Source organism: Solea solea, chromosome 1, assembly GCF_958295425.1.
Source record: "Solea solea chromosome 1, fSolSol10.1, whole genome shotgun sequence".
NCBI lineage: Eukaryota > Metazoa > Chordata > Actinopteri > Pleuronectiformes > Soleidae > Solea > Solea solea.
This window is the reverse complement of record NC_081134.1, coordinates 25,311,363-25,324,365: the sequence shown is the minus strand read 5'-3', so window position 1 is coordinate 25,324,365 and position 13,003 is coordinate 25,311,363. Positions and strand designations below refer to the sequence as shown.

At 44.2% G+C, this 13,003-nt stretch overlaps 1 protein-coding gene across 1 annotated transcript; it reads left to right on the top strand.

Moving 5' to 3' along the window:
- The first annotated feature begins 5,080 nt into the window (after nt 1–5,080).
- Nucleotides 5,081–12,387, top strand: LOC131465683 (uncharacterized). The gene has a single exon (XM_058638583.1). It carries the CDS (start codon nt 6,487–6,489, stop codon nt 12,385–12,387), a length of 5,901 nt encoding a protein of 1,966 aa, XP_058494566.1. The 5' UTR covers nt 5,081–6,486.
- The last annotated feature ends 616 nt before the right edge of the window (nt 12,388–13,003 follow it).

The window sequence follows — 13,003 nt, the reverse complement described above, 5'->3', positions numbered from 1 at the left end:
GTTTGACAATAAATCACTGTCTCACTTCACCTGCTGCTTTAACATCATCTTCTTCTACATTTCAGAAATCACACAATCATCTTTGTCATGACGTCCTAAACAACCTAGTTATGTCCTCATGTTTCTAGCTGAGCTGTTTGTGTCCACTGAGGGACACTTGTGGACAATGTTGGTCTAAAGCTTCATTTTCTCCACTTTTTCCAGGACGAGCAGCTGGAGACAAAATCTCTTCTGTAAGACATGAAGTCAGTGGAAGAGAAGGAGAATCTGTTTCACTCAGATGTGAATATGAGACAACGTCGACTATGTTTATCTTTACTGGTACAAACGTCACTCTGACCTTCAGGCTCCTCAATTTATTCTCTGGAAAGGAGAAGGAAAAGCCAGTCAACTTAAAAATATTCCTGCAGGTCAATACACATCCAATACCACCACATCATCAACTCAACTGACCATCAGCACACTGACCCTGGCAGACTCAGCTCTCTACTACTGTGCTCTAGAAACACATTACACAAACCTGAGCACAGATATCTGACTGTTCTTCAAACACCAGGGAAGCGGGATTCAAACCACACCTTCATATCACTGGGTTCTGTAGTTACAGGTGCTCATGAAACTCAGTGGGCGGAGTCACGTGAGCAGCAAATCCACATGAAAATGCAGCGACTCAAAGGCAAAATGTAGGTAAATGGTCAATATGGAAATGAAACCACTCTACCGATGACCCAAATCAGTGGACAAGAGCAGGCTAACAGACTGCTAATTACCACCACCAAGAAGCTGGTGGTAAAGGCACTAAATCAACTAGTAGTCCTCCCTGGAACTCTCTTGGTGCAAAGCCAAATCATAAATGATTGTGTGCCACCCAATCAGTGAACTTTATTGACAATTTTAACATTTTTTGGGAACGCAGACATCTCTTTAAGGCAGATGGATTTTGCCTTAACGAGTCAGGAGTACAGCTGTTAAGCTCCAACATTTTGTATTTTGTAAGTCAGTCACTCTTAATGCCGACTCTGCGTTTGCCGACGAACTGAAGACTTTCTATGCCCGGTTTGAGGCCAGGAAGGACTACAACTCGCCGTCCAGGAGGTGGAGATCCTGGAGAGATGGTGCCAGGATAACTGCCTCCAGCTGAACGTCAGCAAAACCAAGGAGATGGTAGTGGATTACAGGAAGCAGCAGCACTCCCACTCCCAGGGTGTACAGCTCTCCCCATTGATTGAGCTCCAGTGGATCTGGTACATAACATCAAGAACCTTGGAGTTCATCTGATGAAGCAAGTTCGACTTCACCCTTGACTGATTGTACTCAATCACCAAGATTATCAAGGACACTTCCCACCCCAGCAGCAGCCTGTTCAAGCTGCTGAACTCAGGCAAACTGTTTTGCAGCCTGAAAACTTGAACTGAGAGACTGAGGAGGAGCTTTTATCCCCACAGCATAAGGGTCCTCAACCAGGTCAACTAGGCAATTTACAGCACGTAATTGTCTCCATTGCACACTGCCACTTTGATCGATAATCACCGATGTTACACTGCACTTTAAATATCACTGTCACTTTTCAACGTCACTTTCAATGTGTTTATACTTACTGTGAGCTTCGCTGCTCACGGCGGGTTCAGGAAGGATCAGTCAGCGTGGTGGTGGAAAATAATCTTTTATTCTCAACAGAAAAAGTCCACCAAACATACAAATAATCTGCCGTCGTCGCACTCTCTCTCTCTCTCTCGTTCCTGCTTCCTCCTTCCGGACCCAGCCTACTGCAAGAGACCAGAACCAGGTTACAGGTGTGCTTATATAGCTGACTGATTACCTGATTCTGTCCAGCTGTCTGATCACTGGCTGAGCCACTCCTCCCTCTCCTCCAGCAGCCGCCGCTCTAACCATACCCCACTGCCACGCTTACATATATATATTTATGTTGCGTCTGTTACTTAAAATATCGAACTTAAGCTCAGTCTCGGTGCGACTCAGAACAGAACATTTCACTGTGTGTTACTGTGTAACATATACATGTGACAAATAAAGAATCCTTGAATCCTTGAGTTCAGGTACCCTTCACAATCCCTGTGATGATAGGTAACAGAGGAATGGTTCAACTGGTGAGAAATAAAAAGGGTTCAATTATTAAGCATAGCATGTCAACCTCGAAATATACCAGTGTCTCCTATTACTGTATCTCCACAAGGTTAGCTCTACTCAATATCAGATTACTAGTCATCAAATCACTGTTAGTAAATGACGTCATTATGACCTATGATCTCGATATGTTACTTCTCAGTGAAACATGGCGGAATGTAGCTGTGGTACTATTCTTAATGAGGCAGCACCAACAAATTTCAGTTTTATGAACAAGTGTCGAACTGGTAAGAAAGGTGGGGGAGTTGCTGCCATCTTTAAATATGTATTTCAGTGCAAGGAAATTACATAAGGTGATTTTAGGCTGTACAGGTGCTGACAAATAACTCATACACAAAGTGAAGTCGAATAAATGGCTGCTATTTAGCGCTTGGCTAAAAAAAAGAACAAAAGGAGATCAGCACCCATAAGCTTACAAATATACAACAGACAAAAACAAACATGCAGCTATTCTGCAATTGGACAGTCTCAAAACAAATGAAAGACAGTGACTCTGAGGTACTCTCTATCAAAAAAAATAGTTTCACAAAGATTCTTAAACACTGACTGGAACCACTCAGACAGGCACCACACAGGTAATACTAAAGAAATACACCCTCTACAGCTGCTGGTCATATAATTAGAATATCATCAAAAAGTTAAACTTGTATAATGTATACATTCATTCCACACAGACTGATATATTTCAAGTGTTTATTGCTTTTAATTTTGATGATTATAACTGACAACTAATGAAAACCCCAAATTCAGTATCTCGGAAAACTAGCATATTGTGAAAAGGTTCAATATTGAAGACACCTGGTGCCTCACTCTAATCAGCTAATTAACTCAAAACACCTGCAAAGGGCTTTAAATGGTCTCTCAAGACACAAAAGGTCATTGCTAAAGAGGCTGGCTGTTCACAGAGCTCTGTGTCCAAGCAAATTAATAGAGAGGCAAAGGGAAGGAAAAGATGTGGTAGAAAAAAGTGTAAAAGCAATAGGGATAACCGCACCTTGGAGAGGATTGTGAAACTAAACCCATTCAAAAATGTGGGGGAGATTCACAAAGAGTGGACTGCAGCTGGAGTCAGTGCTTCAAGAACCACCACTCACAGGCGTATGCAAGACGTTCTCTGATGAAAGTAAATTTTGCTTTGTAAATCAAGGTCCCAGAGTCTGGAGGAAGAGAGGAAAGGCACAGAATCCACATTGCTTGAAGTCCAGTGTAAAGTTTCCACAGTCAGTGATGGTTTGGGGTGCCATGTCATCTGCTGGTGTTGGTCCACTGTGTTTTCTGAGGTCCAGGGTCAACGCAGCCGTCTACCAGGAAGTTTTAGAGCACTTCATGCTTCCTGCTGCTGACCAACTTTATGGAGATGCAGATTTCATATTCCAACAGGACTTGGCACCTGCACACAGTGCCAAAGCTACCAGTGCCTGGTTTAAGGACCATGGTATCCCTGTTCTCAATTGGCCAGCAAACTCGCCTGACCTTACTACTACGGGGTACTGTGAAGAGGAAGATGCGATACGCCAGACCCAACAATGCAGAAGAGCTGAAGGCCACTATAAGAGCCACCTGGGCTCTCATAACACCTGAGCAGTGCCACAGACTGATCGACTCCATGCCACGCCACATTGCTGCAGTAATTCAGGCAAAAGGAGCCCCAACTAAGTATTGAGTGCTGTACATGCTCATACTTTCCATGTTCATACTTTTCAGTTGGCCAACATTTCTAAAAAAACGTTTTTTGTATTGGTCTTAAGTAATATTATAATTTTCTGAGATAGTGAATTTGGGATTTTCATTAGTTGTCAGTAATAATCATCAAAATTAAAAGAAATAAACATTTGAAATATATCAGTCTGTGTGTAATGAATAAATATAATATACAAGTTTCACTTTATGAATGGAATTACTGACATAAATCAACTTTTTGATGATATTCTAATTATATGACCAGCACCTGTAAATACTCCTAGACACACAATGGTATGCAACCAACGGTGAGGCCAACTGATCACTGGTTCACAGCCGCCAGGAACTGAGGGCACACAAACTATTTATACTGCAGCTGGGGTTGATTGAAGAGTCTTGATTAGTAGACTCAGTCAAATCACAGCCACACCAATCACAGACACCAGTGAACAGGAAGCAGGAAGTAGACAGCCTCTGCTCTAGCTGGAATTGCATGCCTGGTAGAATCACTCATGGAAACAATACAATGAATATACGCTAAACGGCAGCCAGTAGCGACCGTAACACATGTTAGTAGAATATAAACCCAGTAGGGCTCTGAGATCTACTGACATAGGTCAGATAGTGGAGCCCAGAGTTCAAACTAAACATGGTGAAGCAGCTTTCAGCTGTTATGCTGCACACAACTGGAACCAGCTACCAGCAGAACTGAAATCAGCCCCAACTGTGAACATTTTTAAATCCAGGTTAAAATCCCTTCTCCTGTGCTTATGATTAAGCTCTTTCAAAGCACTTTAAATTGTAATCTTTCATTTGCACTGCAATGTCCTTTTAATGATTTTGAAGCAAATCATTATTATATGCTACAACCTTATATTTAATTTCTCTCCTTTTATATTTTTTCTATACTTAGTTTTTTTCTAAATTGTTTTTATACAATTGTTTTTATTTTTATTTCTCCAATTCTTACTGTTAAATGTTTGTTTCATGTAAAGCATATTGAGTTGCCTTTGTGTATGAAATGTGCGATATAAATAAAGTTGCCTTGCCTCATGAAACTCAGTGGGCCGAGTCACATGAGTGACAAACCCAGTTTGAAAGTCAGGTCATAGGTTGACAGATCAGCAACCACATTACATAACTATCAGTCAGGTCATTTGTGTCCACTGATGTTTAGATGCACGTGTAACCCAGTTAAAAACATTTAGCGATATCATTTCACTTAAACATAAATAGCGTGGTTAAAAAGGTTGAAATTCATTTAAATGTTATACAAATGTTAAAAGCAGTTTGAATATGTGTTATATGTATATTGTTTTATTTGAAATATAATGTGTCTGTGAAAACAGTAAGTACCAGCATTTATGGGGTTAATACAGATGGGTCGGAATGTCACATCGGACGTGTTTTGGGGAGAGAGAGAGAGAGAGGAGAGAGAGGAGAGAGAGAGAGAGCAGCGGTGAGCGAAGACACGTGAAGCGTGTTGGTAAACCGTAGCGAAAAAAGAGATTGTTAAGTAAATGTTTGTTACAAAGTTCGAGGAGGTGTTCAACCCGGACTCTCCAGCGGACCAAGTAGTGACTTTGCTGTGCGTGTGAGTGAACTACTCATCCCGTGAGGACGACGGGGAGCTAGCAGCTAACGCAGCAGCTAGTAGCTCGCAGTGACTGTGCCAAGTTAGCAGCAAGCTACCTGTGCGGCAGAGGCTGCGGGAGAGGAACGTGGAGCTGCAGACGACGCGCGAGCACCGCGACATCGGGAGTGGCTGGACTACGTTTCCTTCAGATGGCTTTTCTCCTCAACTCATCTCTTCTCCGGTCATCAGCCCATTTGTGTGTGTACAACATTGATCAGTAAGGTACCTTTTTTTCTTTTCTGTGGCCCGGAAAGGATGAAGCAGCCATTTCGTTTGAGGCTTCAACGAACCCAAGCTTCACCCAGGCCTGCACCGATTCTCTAAAGGGGTACCCCATTATATTTGAGTGCCGGTTTTAGTCAAAAGGTGTGTGGGCCCACAAATTGTGTTTTTGATATTTGCTCTTACTTGTGGTACAGTGTTTGTTACTGTGTTTACCTGGAAAAGGGTGTTTTCAGTTACGTTATTATTCTCCTTCAAATAAGAGGGGTATTTCAGTTATTGTGTTTCCTGTAAGAAAGGGACTATTTATTTACAGTGTTGACCTTGAAAAAGAGGGATTTTATTTTGATGGTTTGAGAAAAGAAAAGAACATTCATATATATTTTATTTTCATATTGCATTAATCATTTCATTGTTAAGTAAATAATTGAGAAGTTATTTTTCTAAAATCTTGTGTTGTGCATTCTGTTGCTTACCTTTTAAGTGGGATTCATCTGTGGTATTTAAAATCTTTATTAAAGGTATAAGTTAAAGGTGGTTAGTTAGAAGTAGTTAATGTGTGTAATTCAAAAAGAGATCCAAACCAAATATTAACACTGAGTTAATCAGGGTTAAGAATTGTAACAAATATATTAGAAGAGCCCAAAAGCCCTGTCCTCATCTCTAAGATTACCGAGGGGAGCGCTACATAAAATGGAGGCACCGCTGGGATAGTTTGGATTTCTCAGTTTAAGGAAAAATTAAAGCCTAAAGAGTTAAAGCAACTAACTAAAGTGCTAACCTAATTTATAAACAGCATTAACATGGACAAAACAGAACTAGTGTCAGAGTTAAAACGCTGGTGCCGTGGTGAGGGTTTGGATGAGACTCATGCCCTTATGACCATCGTCCCAGAAGATGTAGAGATCAGTGACGTGGAAGAAACACTGGAAACTATCAAGTCTTTGGGACGGGTGCGTGTCCGTGGGAGAAACTTCAGTGCAAGTCTAAACCGACGGATGGTTTTGTGTGAGTGCAAAGAGACTGTGAATGAGGAGAGTGTTCCTCCTGAAATTGTGGCAATTGATGGTGGAGAGGCATGGTCTATTATCATCATTGGAAAGGCACAGGCAGCTGCTGAAGAGTTTAATAGTAAACTGAAAGGGTTGCTGCAGGCTGAAGGGAAAACAATGGAGGACCTCAAATCATTATTCCCCAGTACACCCCTGCCCTCTAGTTCCACTGAATCCATCCTGGCTGCTGTTGGAGATCTGTTGGACAAGACGACAAAACCAGCTGATGGTGGAAGTTATGGTCGACTACGCATGTTCTCAGGAGCCCTACCAACGCTGCCAGGTGAGGAACCATTTGACCATTGGCTAGAGCAGGCATGGCTTATGGTGGAAGAGACTGAATGCTCTGACAGAGAAAAAAGACGCAGACTTATTGGAAGTTTAAAGGGGCCCGCACTAGAAATTGTGAAAGCAGTGCGGCACACCAATCCTGACGCCAGCCCAAAAGAGTGCTTGGAAGCCCTTGAAAGTGCTTTTGGAAGCGCTGAGTCTGGTGATGATCTCTACTTTGCTTTTCGGTTGATGCAACAGCAAAAAGGAGAGAAACTATCAGATTTCCTTCGACGTCTAGAGAGGTCTTTAGCTAAGGTGATTCAACGAGGTGGTCTTCCGGCTAGCTGCATGAATCGAGCCCGACTGGAGCAACTGCTAAGGGGTGCTATTGCTTCCGACCTGATGTTAATCCAGCTACGCTTGAGAGAAAGGAAGGCTTCACCTCCAAACTTTCTACAACTTTTGACTGAGATTCGTGCTGAGGAAGAGTATGAAACTTCTAGGAAGAAGCTTAGCGCCTCAGTACACCAAGTGCATGCTAATCAAGAAGTGGATATAAGGCAAGCTGAGCTGCAGAGTTTAAAGGCGGAAATTAAGGAACTGAAGTCATTAGTGGCATCAGTTGTGACTCAATCCACTCCAGTCAAGGAAGATAACAGGGAGGCTACATGCATAAGTGCACTGCCTGGCCCAGAGAACCGGCAAGACGCCGAGCTGGCTGCCTTGAAAAAACAATTGAAACGACTAAAGCAGAAAACTAGTAACAAGATGACTGAGCAAGACGCTGCAGTTTCAACCATGGAGGCTTCAAAACAGGTCTCCAACTCTTCCAAAGGAGCACCAAAAAAGTCAGAGGAGAATTTCTGCTATAGGTGTGGTGAGAGTGGACATTTTGCTACTAAATGCCACAACCCTGAAAATCAAGCCAAGGTCATCAGAAAGCTAATTCATGCTCTAAAGATGACAAAAGACAAACAGCAGTCTGATGGTTCCACTGCTAGTAAAGTAAACTGTGGGGTCAGGAAAAGTGCTGTTACCTCAACGGAGCCGGCTGGCATACCTGAAGGCTTGATTGGTCCACCCAGCATAGTACCTGTGAAAGTAAATGGACATTGCTGTGATGCCTTGTTTGATAGTGGCTCGCAAGTCACCATTATCTTTGAGTCTTGGTATGAAACTTACCTGTCTGATGTTCCCATACGCGCCGTGTCTGGTTTAGCCCTGTGGGGACTAAGTGAATCCAAGGGCAGTTATCCCTACCGTGGGTACATAGTTGTCGACATTGAATATCCAGCAAAGGTTGCGGGTGCCGACCAGACTGTCTGCCCCCAGCCCCAAACTGCAGACCAGACTCCTGTCATTGTAGGGACTAATGCCAGCCACATCCAACGTCTTGTGCAGCAATGTAAGGACAACGGCATTGACGTCACACAGACACTGGGAATGCAGTGTTTCAGAGATACCAATCTAACATCGACTAACACAGCCACAGCCCTGGAAGAGAAAGATGAGATTGGTGTGTCATGGCAAGGCCCTGGCCCACTGACTCTGCCCCCTGGTGGTGACTGTAGTGCAGTCTGTAAAGTAAGGTACAAGCACCCTGTCGACAAAGAAATCCTGATGGTTGACTCGTCTCCTCTAACTCCACTTCCAGCTGGTGTGCTACTTCAGCCAATGGTGGTGCTCAGTGAAGAAGTGAATGTCAGCCATTTCAGAATCTTGGTCCAAAATGAGTCCTTGACAGAGACTGTCATACCCGTGGGAACAGTTATCGGGCATATGTATCTGACAGATGCAGTTACTCACCTATCTCCGTCCAAGACAGCTGACACAAAGTTCGATCCGAGCCTGATCAACTTTGGGGACTCACCTGTCTCAGAGGAGTGGAAACAGAGACTCCGTCAGAAGCTATCCGCAAGGTCCCAGGTTTTCTCGCTTCACGAATGGGATGTCGGATTAGCAAAGAGTGTAGAGCACACAATCCGGATGTCGGATGCACGGCCGTTCAGGGAGCGCTCTCGTCGCCTTGCTCCAGCTGACCTGGAGGACGTGAGAAAACATCTCCAAGAACTACTGCGTGCGGGGATCATTAAAGAGTCTCGTAGTCCGTATGCATCCCCAATTGTGATTGTTCGCAAAAAGAGTGGAGCCGTGAGAATGTGTATTGACTACCGATTGTTAAACAGCCGAACAATTCCTGATCAGTATACCACACCGTGTATTGATGATGTGTTGGATTCGATGACCGGAAGCAAGTGGTTCTCTGTTCTTGATCTGCGGAGCGGTTATTATCAAATCGCTATGGCTGAGGAAGATAAGGAAAAGACAGCCTTCATCTGCCCACTTGGGTTTTTCCAATTTGAGAGGATGCCACAGGGAATAACTGGAGCCCCAGCCACCTTCCAGAGATTAATGGAGAAGGCTGTGGGTGACATGAACCTCCTCGAAGTCCTTGTCTACCTCGATGACCTGATCGTATTTGGCCGAACTTTAGAAGAGCATGAAGTGAGACTTCTTAAAGTTCTTGATCGTCTGGCAGAGGTTGGGTTAAAAATTTCTTTCGACAAATGTCAGTTCTGCCTCCCGAAGGTAAAGTACCTTGGACATATTGTGTCGGCCAATGGAGTATCACCAGACCCCTCCAAGATAGAGGCAGTTACCACTTGGCCACAGCCTATAAACCTGAAGGCTCTTCAATCCTTTTTGGGATTTTGTGGATATTACCGCCGTTTCATCGCCAATTATGCAGCCATTGTCAGGCCATTGTCTGAGCTCACTAAAGGCTACGCTCCAACCCAGAGGGGCAAGAAGACTGAGAAAGACAACACGAAGTCTTACCTCAAAGAGTCCGAACCTTTTGGTGAGCGATGGGACCAGTCCTGCACTGAGGCTTTCCATGAGATTATCTTCTGCCTTACCCATGCACCTGTGTTGGCCTGTGCAGATCCCAACAAGCCATACATCCTGCATGTAGATGCCAGCCTGAAAGGGCTTGGTGCTGTCCTATATCAGGAACACAGTGAGGGTCTGAGACCAGTCGCCTTCGCCAGCAGGAAGCTAAAGGCATCGGAGAGGAATTATCCCGTGCACCAGCTAGAGTTCCTTGCCCTTAAGTGGGCGGTTGTGGATAAATTCCATGATTATTTGTATGGGGTCAGATTCACTGTACGTACGGACAACAATCCGCTCACGTATGTGCTGTCGACCGCCAAGCTCAGTGCTGTGGGGCACAGATGGCTCTCTGCCTTATCCACCTACAACTTTGATGTCCAGTACCGACCAGGCAGACATAACATAGACGCAGACCTGCTCTCAAGGATTATGCCTGATGAGAGTTCAGAGGAATGGACAACCATACCACAGTCTGGTGTGAGATCCATCTGCAAACGAATCTGCATTCCTGGTACGGCAGGCAGTCCACTGAGGTATGTAGATCAGTTGGGAGCTTCTCCTGAATGTGTGCCCGATGTTTTTGCCTTCCCGTCTCACCTGGAGCTGAAATCATTGGGACAGATGTCCAAGCAGGAGCTGATAGATGCTCAGGAGAATGATGCAGCTATCCGAACTGCTATCCAAGGTGTTACACATGGAAAATGGTCAGAAGGAAATGGATCCAGCCCAGAGAGTTTTCGTTTTCAAAAAGAGATGGGGAAGCTGATGATGAAGAATGGGCTACTCCATCGTTTAAGCAAGCGGTCCTCCGGAGAAGAACTGGCTCAACTTGTTTTGCCAAGCGGGTTCAAAGAACTGGTGTTGAAGGCCACGCACGATGATCTAGGACACCTTGGTATTGAAAGAACTACGGACTTGTTGAGGAGCCGATTCTTTTGGCCCAAGCTTGCATGCGATGTTGAGCAGTACATAAAGAACTGTGGAGAGTGTATCACTCGGAAGATCCCTTGTCATAGGGCAGCACCCCTACATCATATTTCGAGCAGTGGACCAATGGACCTTGTGTGCATTGATTTTCTTTCTTTGGAGCCAGATTCTACAGGCATTGGAAATGTTTTGGTTGTCACGGATCATTTCACCCGATACGCCCAGGCTTTTCCTTCCCGAAATCAGAAGGCACAGTCAGTGGCAAAGATCCTGGTGGACAAGTATTTCCTGCATTATGGTCTGCCAGCAAGAATCCATTCAGACCAAGGGAGAGACTTTGAAAGCCAGTTAATCAAAGAGCTTTTGAAGATGATGGGGATCCGGAAATCACGAACCACTCCTTACCACCCGCAAGGAGATCCGCAGCCCGAGAGATTTAACAGAACTCTTCTTTCCATGCTTGGGACCCTGGGGTGTGAGAGGAAAAAGCAGTGGAGCAAACATATTGGCTACCTGGTTCACGCCTACAACAGTACCAAATGTGACGCTACAGGGTACTCACCCTATTTTTTGATGTTTGGCCGAGAAGCAAGGCTTCCTATAGACTTGTGCTTTGGGACCTCTCCTGATGGCAAAGCTGATGGTTGCCATTCCCGCTATGTAGCCAAGCTGAAAGACGACTTGCAGAGCGCCTACAAGCTCGCTTCCGACGAGGCCTACAAGACACATCAGAGGAATAAAAGATCCTATGACAAGAGAGTGGGATTCCAAAACCTGGATATCGGTGACAGAGTGTTACTGAGCAATCTAGGACTGAAAGGAAAACATAAATTGGAGAGTCGTTGGAGTCCTATCCCTTACGTGGTTCTAGGAAAGATGCCAAACCTTCCACTGTACAAAGTGAAACCAGAGAATGGAAGAGGAGGAGTCAAAACTCTCCATCGTGATCATCTCCTTCCAATTGGACAGTTTGTAAGAATGCCGACAACTGAGGTTGAGGACAAGTCACAGGTCAAAACAAGAGCAAAAACAAGAGCTGAGACACAAAAGAGATCAAAGAAAGTCTTACCTGAAGTACAGGAAGTTCTTCAAGAGATGCAAGAGTTCACAGATTCCTCTTCGGAGGGGGAATATTATGGACCTCAAAAACCCTACAGTACTTACCTGGAAGAAATCCTGAAAAAGGAAAGAGGTATTGCTGGGCAGTCAAATCTCATCCAAAATGATGGTGATGTTTCTCAACAGTCAGATGGAGATCCTGCTGAGGACGACTTGTTGGAGGAAGAAAGTGAAGAGGGGGAACACAACAGTGTGGGAGAAGAGGATGGAGATGAAGGTTCAGTTCCTGAGGAAGAAAGTGATCCAGAGTCTGATAACCCTTGCCACGATGAGTGTCCAGAGACAGTCACTAAAGCTAAAGTTATTTGCAAACCGGAAATCAGTCAAAAAAGAATAGTGAAACCAGTCATCAGGTTAACTTATGATGAACCTGGTAAGGCAAAAGATCAGCCTCTCACTATTGTACATAGAGGAGTTGTCATTCAGATTGGCAAGAGTTAATCTAAACGAGGTCCTGTGCCTTTTACAATAGTTAACTGTTGAGATCAATAAAGATTCATTATGTTTGATGAGGACATCAAAAACCTTTAGAAGGGGGAGAGTGTAACCCAGTTAAAAACATTTAGCGATATCATTTCACTTAAACATAAATAGCGTGGTTAAAAAGGTTGAAATTCATTTAAATGTTATACAAATGTTAAAAGCAGTTTGAATATGTGTTATATGTATATTGTTTTATTTGAAATATAATGTGTCTGTGAAAACAGTAAGTACCAGCATTTATGGGGTTAATACAGATGGGTCGGAATGTCACATCGGACGTGTTTCGGGGAGAGAGAGAGAGAGAGACGAGAGAGGAGAGAGAGAGAGCAGCGGTGAGCGAAGACACGTGAAGCGTGTTGGTAAACCGTAGCGAAAAAAGAGATTGTTAAGTAAATGTTTGTTACAAAGTTCGAGGAGGTGTTCAACCCGGACTCTCCAGCGGACCAAGTAGTGACTTTGCTGTGCGTGTGAGTGAACTACTCATCCCGTGAGGACGACGGGGAGCTAGCAGCTAACGCAGCAGCTAGTAGCTCGCAGTGACTGTGCCAAGTTAGCAGCAAGCTACCTGTGCGGC